Source organism: Chlamydotis macqueenii, chromosome 9 (genome assembly GCF_036417535.1).
Source record: "Chlamydotis macqueenii isolate bChlMac1 chromosome 9, bChlMac1.mat, whole genome shotgun sequence".
In the NCBI taxonomy this organism is placed as follows: domain Eukaryota; kingdom Metazoa; phylum Chordata; class Aves; order Otidiformes; family Otididae; genus Chlamydotis; species Chlamydotis macqueenii.
In genome coordinates, this window is record NC_141564.1 from 19,851,439 (window position 1) to 19,861,641 (window position 10,203).

General features: G+C 41.0%; 1 protein-coding gene across 3 annotated transcripts; it reads right to left on the reverse strand.

Annotated features, from left to right (window-relative positions):
- Positions 1-1,636: 1,636 nt before the first annotated feature.
- On the reverse strand, positions 1,637-9,789 carry ZNF639 (zinc finger protein 639). Of its 3 annotated transcripts, none has more exons than XM_086754690.1 (6): positions 7,580-9,789; positions 5,296-5,399; positions 4,825-4,892; positions 4,134-4,241; positions 3,136-3,279; positions 1,637-2,877 (listed from the first exon to the last, which is right to left on the reverse strand). In XM_086754690.1, exons 3-6 carry the CDS (start codon positions 4,880-4,882, stop codon positions 1,730-1,732), a joined length of 1,458 nt encoding a protein of 485 aa, XP_086610816.1. In that variant the 5' UTR covers positions 4,883-4,892; positions 5,296-5,399; positions 7,580-9,789; the 3' UTR covers positions 1,637-1,729. The 3 variants fall into 3 exon arrangements, with proteins under 3 accessions (XP_086610816.1, XP_086610815.1, XP_010124321.1); XM_086754689.1 differs by lacking the exon at positions 7,580-9,789 and adding an exon at positions 6,691-6,741; XM_010126019.2 differs by lacking the exons at positions 5,296-5,399; positions 7,580-9,789 and having other exon boundaries at positions 3,142-3,279; positions 4,825-4,937.
- Between the last annotated feature and the right edge of the window lie 414 nt (positions 9,790-10,203).

Sequence of the window (10,203 nt, forward strand, 5' to 3'; positions counted from 1 at the left end):
TGCTTTGTTAACTGTATTATTGCTACCATTTTAAGCCAGCCAGGATGAATGTGTTCAAAATAAGAAATTAGTAATTCTACCACAGACACTCATTCTCTATACAACGGACTAATAAAATACAGTCAGGACACCATCACGTTGCTCTTTTCAATGACTACACAGAAGACTTAGTAGTAAATCAGCATTTGAAAATTACAAAAGTGTTCTTGCCTCCTACAAAGAGATATATGCAAACTAATTCATAGCAGACTTTCCAGAAATACTTCTCCAGAAATCAGAACTTCCATAAACTGACTAAATTAAGCCACTTTTTATCCTTTATGCTGTAAAAATCAAATGCAGGGACCTTTGCACGACTTGAAGCTGGTAACACCAAATCTCACTGATGAAGTGTTTTCTACATTAATTAAATCTATACAAAGCTTGCATTAGACAATTTTACATTACAAATTTACAATCAATGCATAAAGAAATGTAAACTCCACCACTAATATATGGGTAATTTCGCCCTGATAACTAGCACAATCCAAATGACCTCACCTTTATTTTTATCTGTCCAAGAATCCACTCAGAAGGAAATACAGCTACGGAATGAATTGTAAGAAGTCACTTCTAAAGATTATAATGGCAGGACAGCACTGTCTAATCTGAATAGATGTGTGAAATCATTCAAAAGTGATTAAAGTTAATAAAATTTTTGTACTGCACCAGTGTTTTAAGCCAGTATATAGAATTTTAAAATTTACAGAATTAAAATAACTGTCCTCAAATTACTAGCAGTGGAAAGAAAATTATAAATACACAATCATAATATAATTATAAACTAATAGAGGCTTGCTTTAAATAAGGTTCGTGACATACATAATTTCAGCAAGAGCTAAATTAGGATTTTAAATATGAAAATCATGCTCTTTGTACATTCTCAGCTGGATCACTTTGCAAATTCCCTTACAATTACTCCTTGAAACATTACCCAGTCTACACAAGATGTGTCTCTCTCCTTGGTGCATTAAAACATGGGAACAGAAAGTAAATAAAGAAAACAAAAATCATGTGGGAGGTCTGTAGTACATGTGTGGAAGCGCATGTTGCTGGATAGTCTCACAGGCAGGAGCTGAAAGTTAATACTGAACAAAGCAAGTGAACTACGAGGTCAGATAGGTACCTCAAGAGAAAAACAGGAGAATTTTAAAAGCTTATCAAGAGTATGAGGTGAGAAACGTGGTTGGTATGTGAATTTGGAGACATCCATGCCTGGGAATTTTTGGAACACCCTTATCTTTGGCAGGCTGGTGCAATTTGCAAAACGTCAGCACAATGACCTGCTGCCACAGAGGGTAACGTGAGCTGGATGTGCAGCTGAGATCAGGATGGTGTTACTTAAGCATGGAACTCGATGTTGGCTCTTTGTCCCTTTGTAAACACGAAGGAACTAGTCTTGTACATTAAGATGTGAAAGTGCAGGATGACCATGAGAACTGCTATTACAACATGCAACTACTCCCACTGTCCCTCCCCCCAAAATCTGATCCATCACACTGTATGTGTGATTATTCCTACTGAAACCCCTAGGTAAGGAAATTCACACCACCAAGTTGTTTTACATGCTTTGCTGATACAAGGAGAAAGACATTAGAATTGTACAATTGCTGTTAAAATTGTATTTAATACATTTCAGTGACTGGAAAGTAATTCCAATTCTAACAAACTGATTACAGGGAAAAAGTCATCAAGCTGTCTCATGTATCTGAAGATGACTTAAAAGATCTTTTTCATTTCCAAACCTCATTAAACAATCAGTACATTTATGAGGTAAGTCTGCTGAATGCCTGAAATCCAAATGAGTTTTAAGGTCTTCAATCTGTCCTGTTGAATATTCACAGTATTGACACAAATAAATCCCTTCAGATAAATGAGAGCTTAAATGCTTGCAATATTCCAACATACCTGAAAAGCCCTTCCCACAGTCATCACAAACATGAGGGAATATTTTGGTGTGTTCAATCGCTACATGCCTGTTGACATTTGTATGCAGCCTGCTCCTAAAGCCGCACACTTGACATACAAAGAAGTTTTTGCATTTGTCAAAACTGATTTTGTTGATGAGACTGTACTGTCCGCGCTCCTTGTTGTTATAGCTGTCACTTAACTCTATCAGTCGACAGGCATGTTCGTTCACCACGTGGCTGTGCAGATCTTCTGGATCATTTGTTTCGTGCTCACAGAACTGACACAAATACTGCTCGTCACAGCTGTGTTCCTGGAAGTGCAGGTACAGCTCACTGCTGGAGGAGAACTGCATGTCGCACTGCTCACACCAGTAAAGGTGGTCATTGAAGTGAGTGTCTGCTACGTGCTGACTCAGATTCTCAAATATGACTGTTTTATAATCGCAGTATTTACAGATGTACGGATCCTCCTCATGTAGTTTTACATGTTCAATGAGCTGCACCTTGCTGGAGAAGCTTTCTTTACAAACTTTACAGACATGAGTGTCTGTACACGTCTTATGCTTTAGGATCACGTGCTGCTTTAAATCAGAAAAGTACTTGCTATTAAAGTCACAGAGCTCACACTTGTATAAGCCACTGCTGTTGGCCCTCAGCAGAGGCCATTTCTGTTGAACTGTGATATTCAAAGCCTGGTTCTTCTCAAAGATTTTACAGGTTTCCAGAGGGATTTCCTCTAGGTCCTCAGCTTCTAACTTCTCAGGAGACACAGTTTGCGTTTCTATATCGTGAACTTCTACAGCGTTCACTTCCGTTGTAGAAATTTCTACAGTTTGAATATCTAGAGGTTTCTCTTCTTCTGTAGGGCTGTCACTGAATATAGGTGAATCACATAAGTCTCTACACATTCCATTATTAGTACCTTTATCTGCAAGAGGAAATAGATAATAAAAGCAAAAGGTTAATATTGAAAAGGTCCATATTTAACTATTCACTTAGTTGTAGCAGCTTATAAATGCAAAAAGCAGATATTTCTCCCCAACCACACTGTGTATTATGTTTAACTAAGAAATAAATAACAAACTACAAATCCTTCACCTCTTCTGTCAAAGTAAAAAAGTTACATTAGAAGCCAGCAGCCACGCTCTCCATCTTCCCAGCACCTAAGCTGCAAATACACATTTACCTTTACCTTTCTCCTTCTTTTTAGGGTCTGCATAGTGCAACCCCACAACGTTTGAATGGGACCCACTCCACTGAGAGGTCCCAGCATGCACTGGACTCCCATCATCATCTGTGTCCAGGCTCTGCACAGGACTGTGGAATCTACCTGCAGAGACAGAAGGATTTTCTTGTAATTTGTCTATACTAGCATCATCATGATGCTTTAACCACAGATCTTATTTACTATTTATTTATTCTAGTTGCATAAATTTATCTTTATATACTAATCACATCATAGCCTACGATAAAGTAACAATGAGTACCTGAAATTATTTCCATACATACAGAAGACCACAAAAGAAAGAATTCAAGAGGTGGCAACTCTGTCTTTAAAATTTAAAAAAAAAAAATAGTACACTGATTATACTGGAAAAATTTTTAAATCCTTAAATGAAACTTCACATTTGAAAGATATGATTTTAAAAAATATTCTTAAACATTTCTGGCCATCACATTTTAAAATATAAAACTGTAAAATTTCTGGACACTTGCTGGCTAATTTATTAGAGTGAAAAGAAAAATAAATATAATAAAAATCCATCCTCATATTTGCTCTGCTAAACTTTACATCCATTAGTGGATATTGTATAAAAACTTTTTGTTTAAAATAAATATAGTTCAATGCAATTGCTGGTAAATTCCAACCGAACTCAGATTATTTACATCAGCTTTACATTACCTATCTAGTAGTTATTTAGATAAATAAAGCTAATCATCAATAGAAATGCTGTAAGAGGAGAGAAACTTTCTGTCATAATCATTTCCACTTTGAAAACTGTATTTCAATTACAATGATTAAACAACCTTCCACCAGTCTAAGGCATATCGGAACACAACGATGCTCAGAAGTCACTCACTATGTATTCTGTATTCTATCTACTTCTCTATTTACTTCTACAAATAGGAACATGATACACTTAGTAAAGAACTACAAAACAAGATTCCAAAATTTACCCTTACCTCTATTTTCAGAAAACTTCATGTCAGGCTGTTTCATAGAACAGACGCTATAGCAGTGGTCCGAAAAAATTCCGCTGTTGTCTATGTATTTGCTTGCACCTGAAGAATCTGGGGGGGGGGGGGGGGGGGCGGGGAACAAAAGTAATTTTTTATAGTAACACACTGATGTAGCTAAATATGTATTTCATGTTCACCAAAATTATCCTCCCCAGTTTACTACTTGTGTTGTGAGAATTCTGTGCTGCCTGGTAACACTCCTGCTGTGATTTACAGCTTTCAGCTGCTTTCCTAATGCATGGAGTATCAGATACAGTCATTATCAAACTCTGCTCCCCCTGAAGACAGCAACAGGAACACAGTTTGTTCAGCACTGAACACTTCTGGAGACTCCCATCCAAACTTTTACAAATTCCTCCCCTTGTGCGTTACTAGAATCATCTTCATTTTGTGGCTTGCGCAAGTTACCCCATTTGCAGGCAGTACAGAACAAAACCGTTCAGATGCATTGACTGAAAGTGGCTTAAAAACGGAGCACGCAGAGTGGGTACTCAATACGTTCAGACCAAGACTTCTTATCCCACCCTTCACACTACTGATTTTCTGTGTACTAGCACATGCGGTCCCTTCTCAAAGTAATTATTCTGAGAAAAAATAAACTTAAAAGCATACATAACTCAAGCTCTAGACTGACCTGAATATCGAGAAGGATGTAGAGTCTTCCTTTTCCTCTTCTTAGGATGTTCATTCATTTTGAATAGTCTAAATTAATTGTAAAGTGAACACATTCAAGAATTAGACTTGTCTGTGTCTAGTTTATCTTTCATGACATTATGAAACAATACAAACATTTTGAAAACCCACACATTAAACAGAAAAGATTTTTTCCTACTCTCCTTTCTTGCCCCCCAGCCCATTTTGTTACAGTTAAGAACACATCAAATGCACACAAGTACTGAAGCCTAGTTTCATATTCCTGCCCTGGAACAAAAGGTTCACCATAAAGACAGGCAGGTCAGGACTCCGGGCACTCAATTACTCAGTGCGACCTATAAGGTAGCTCTCCAGCAGCCCGTTGCCTTTTGTCAGAGACCAAATATTCTGAGGTAGTTCTTCAGATGAAGTTTCAGTGTTGAAAATACTAATAAAAAATACGCACTCTTACCAAAAATCCTAGACTCTTCAGCGTCAGCAAGCAGAGCAACTAAGAAGCTGATGGCTGTACAGCTTCCAAATGTAGTGAATGCATCAGCTCAGGAAGGTTTTCATCTATGGAGCGACAGCATTTTATAACACTTTAAAACTTGAGCACAAAATAAATTAAAAAGACATAATCAGATACAGAAGCATTACAAAGAATGAAGTGCTGGAAACCAAAGCTATAAAACAACATAAAAAGTTGATATTAATTTTGGAGTATCAAAATTAATCAGGTAGATGCATTAAAGTATGTTTTCCTTTTGTCCCAGGCTAGTTGGCTTTCACTGCACTGGGCAGCTCCTGCCAACAGAAAAATAGATGGAGATGACACCAAAAACACTTGAGCTATGTATTGGCCTAAATAACTTTGAAGAATGGCTGCAAACATGGAATCTGATGTGGTTTAGTGTAACGCTAGAGCATTTACAGGCCCAGAATCTTCTGAAGTCAAGGCCAATCCACCAGACGGGAAAGCAGGGGAAAAAAGCCCCTCATCAAGTAAATGCCGTTCTCATGAGAAGACATTTTATTTTAAGGGCAGAGTAACATGGGGAAAAAAAAAAAGTTTTTTAACACTGTATTATGGTCTAGAAGTATCAAATGCCTTCATCACTTTTTCTGATTGCGAGGGAAGAACGTACTAATGTACGTTACAGAGCCAGCAAGTTTTATCCCACTCAGGATGAAGGCGGCTCAGCCTTTTCCCCACGGATCGGCCCATGGGACAGTAACGCCTGTTACTCCTCTCCAGGGGCTCTCCCCGGTACATCTTTCCCAGCCGCCCGGCACGCTTATGGGAAAGGCTCATAAAGGCCCTAAAAATCGAGATTCCCGGAGCCCCCCGCCGAGCCGGCCGCGGCCTGCGTGGAGGCCGGAGCCGGGCACCGCGGGCGGGAGCGTGGCAAACGCGCCGCTCCGCCCCGGAGGCAGCGGCGGGGAGGCGCGGAGCCGAGGGCAGGGGCGAGGCCGCGGCCACGCTCCGGTGGCGGCGGCGGCGGGGAGAGGGCCCAGCCGGGAGCCGTCACGGGGGAGCGCCGCAGGCCCGGCCCCGCCTCGGCGCAGAGGAGGGGGACGTGCGGGCCCGAGCGCGCTGCGGAGCGTGAGTCATTTCTCAGTCCCTCGGCGGGGAACGAGGGCTGGCGGCAGGACCCCTCGCCTCAGGGCGGCGGGTGCGGGGTCGCGCTTCAAATGGCGCCGGGGCGAGAGGTTAAAATGGGGGCGGGTGCGGGACGACGGTCAGCGGGGCGCAGGCCGCGCCCGGCGGGGTGAAATGCTGAAGGGAGGCGGGCGCCGGCGGAGCCACGGGGCTGCCGGGCCACGCCGGCGGCCGCTCCCCTCCTGCCTCGCCGCCGGGACTCACCTTCCGCTCCGCGCCCAGCCGCGGGCCGCCGCCGCCTCCGGACGCGGCGCTCCCCGCGGGGGAAGCGGCGAGGCGGGGCGAGCGGCAGCCGCCACCATGGCGCCCCCTGGGGGCCGCGCCGCGGCGGCCGGGCGCCTCCTGACCCCCGCCCGTCGCCATAGCAACCGAGGGGGCCAAAATAAACCTTTAATTTACACACCGCTGCAAATGAAATGCTCAGAGCAGCGGTCCAGCACATGTTCATATACAGGCTTTGTCCAGGGCTTGAGGAGCATCTGGCAGCACATAACCTCACTGTAGAGAGGGGAGGTGGGTGCTGTCACCATACAAATGCTCCTTTGCTGTCAAAGCAAGAACTTAATAAAGCATGAGGTTACTTTTTGTATCAATGTAGAAGCTGTCACTTAAAGCTGCTGTGTAGGAGAATCAATAGAAAACAAGGGTGGGAGAAGTAAAATAAGCCACTTCCCTTTTTTCAAATTTTTTCAAATTTATAATCACAAAAGAATTCCTCTTTTTCCTCACTTCACTTTTTTATGCCATAATAAAGAGCAATAAGTTATATTTCTCCACAAAGCAGAATATTTTAAATAGCATCTTATTTTTCAAAATAAGTCATTTACTTTGCAGACACAAGGGAGACCATTGCAGTCACTCACGCTGATGACTTAAAACAGATAATGGAATTTTACCAAGCACTTAATTCATTGAGCTATTCCACTCGAGCTTAGCCTGAAGTTACTTAAGATCAAGCGTTCAAGCGTTCAATTAGCAGAGAACCCACAACATCCATCATGTTATTGCTCCAGTGATTAGTAAAAAAATTATACTCAGTTTTATTCACTGGCTGAAAGCTGAGGTTGGACTTACTCTGTTCATAAAATCCTACCTTTAGCCTTTGTCCTGAACATTGGAAACATGTCTTTGGGGTGATGGGATTTGGTTAGAGCCACATAGGAAGAGCTTCATCCTAGAATCACACAGAAGGTTTGGTGGTAAGCAGCATGAATGTAAGTAAAGGTGTCTTGTTGAAGACACTGCTGAGCCCTCAGAAATTAAATGTGGTGTATCTATTACCTCCAGAGGTGAACTGCCAATCAAACAAGATCCTGGCATCCCAGTTCAGTTTGTTCTCTGCTCTTTATTCCAACCACAGGAGCAGAGGTTTGTCGAGGACAGCTTGTGTTAAAGTTCTCACAAATCGGCTATTGCCACCCAAATGGGTGGATGCCCACATATTTCTCCCTCTATTCCCCAGAAAGTTTTCCATGTAAAAATTCAAAGGAAAAAAAAAAAAAAAAAGCAGCACTTTCCTCAGTTCCCAGCGGAGGGCAGTAATGGGAGTTTACAAATCTGTAATCTGCTAAGGGAAAAAGGAAAGAAAAAAAACAAAACAAACAACAAAACCAAACCCTTTCCTTTTAATTCAGTCCTGCTTGGTGAGACAGAACAAGGGTAACCAAGTCAGTTCCACATAAAGCACAACACACCTCCTGTACCTTTGGATTGATTTCTTCTCCACACAAAGCAGCACAGCCCAACCTATGTCAGATAAAAAGGCAAGACTTTGAGTGAAGGAAAAACATCTGAGGAGGATCCCCTTTGAAGCTGCAGATCCAGTTCAAAGTCACAGGCATCAAACAGTCATCTATGGCTTTAGATAGAAAAGCCTAAATGAGTCTCATTTTCTAAACCACCATGTGCTTGGGGTGTTCTGTTTGAACACTGTTTGGTCTGGGTTTTAATCACTTGGAATCCATTCCAACTGGAAATGGAGAAAAGCTCGTGTGATATTCACCTTATTGTTTAAGCGGGCAACACAGATGATGCTTACATATAGGCTACAGGTTATCTGAGGTATCCTGTCCAGCATCAATTTCCCTACTTTTTTGTTACATGGGTTCAAATTTTGGGTCAAGTCTTTCCAAGGTGGGTTGGAAACCAGACTGATTTCTGAGCATAAAATCAGGAGGGTTCGTTGAGATTCCTGTGCTAAAGCAAACTGCCCACATTGAAAATCATTCTTCTGTTTCACCAGCACTATTTTGCAAGTTTTCCATAATTTTTTGATGCTTTAGAGATCAAGACTTAGAACTACCACAAAAATCACACTATGGTAATTGCAGTAAGGTCTAAAATTTCCATTTAAACAAGAACTGATGATCCTCTTTCCCTGAACGATCCTGTGCATTTAAAACAAGGTAGTAACCACTCATAACCATTTCATAGTTACCAGAAAAGGTAAAACTCACCTTACGCTGTAATTAACACAAGTTTAATGTGTTAGTTCAGGTTACTTCAAAAACACTAGCCATGCTTTGATTTGCTCTCTCCAGACTAAAGCTTAGCTTGAGCTTCAAAACAAACATAAGGATAATGATGTCCACCTTGTATTATGGAGTTTGAATCTCCTGTAGACTGAGCACCTGCTGGAACATAGCCCTTTTCAAAGCTTAGCAGCTGTGATCTGAAACAAAATTGACCAGCATACAAAGTTTAAAGCTTACTGGGGACAAAGATGTGTAGAAGTGACCAGATTAAAAAACCTGACATTGCCCTCATCCCTTCAAAAAAGTCAAATTCTGAGCAAGAGCACTCAAACCCCTCGCACAATAAGAGTTTGTTAGCGAGTGAGGTCCAAAGCAGACCAACACGTCCACAGAAGCAATTCCATTGCAGCCCCAGGCTCTTACACTTGCTGGTGAGTCATCTCCCAAATATGTTTCTTGCTCTTTCAAAACTAGTACTGGATACAAAATACAACCTAGTTTGTTTGGGTTTTAAAAATATAGTTTTGGTAACAAAAGCATGGAGGATATTTTTCAAAAACAAACCAGACTGATTTAGCAGAAGCTTTAAAACCACGTAGCTGAAACACCTCAGTAATATCTGCTCTCTTATCACAACTTGTAACAGCCCACATCTGAAATAAGTTACTTATTTTGAAGATCAACGTGTACAAGAGTGAACACCACATGCATCCAGGACTTCCCATCCATAAATAACATAAATGCTGTTTCTGTTCCCCCTCCCAGATTAGCTGATGTACTTAGTTTCTATCTTTCTTCCAGCGTTTTTTTGAAAGCAGAGCTGTAACGCTGTATCTATCACACCTCCAAGACTGAAGTTTCCTTAAATTCTCACTTCAGAACTCACAAGTGTACCAACCATATCGTTTTAATTTAGTTGTTAGTATATACATTAACACTCAAAAGTGTGATAAAAACCAAACAAAAGTAGGGTTTTTTTTAATAAACAGCATGTGATACAGACTGCAAATATAAATAAAAAGCAGACTTTTTACAGTTTCTCATGAACAAGAACTACAATAAGTATCATAGGCCAAACTTTTGTTACTTGAGTAGCACAGCAGAAGGGGGAAAAAAAGTTGTGGGGTTTTTTTTCTTTTCTTTTTTTTTTTATTAAGAAAAAAAAAAGTACTGCAAGACTATTCTCAGTATGACAACACATGCATCTTGCTGCATTTAAATACTTTTTGGCCCATTATTACTA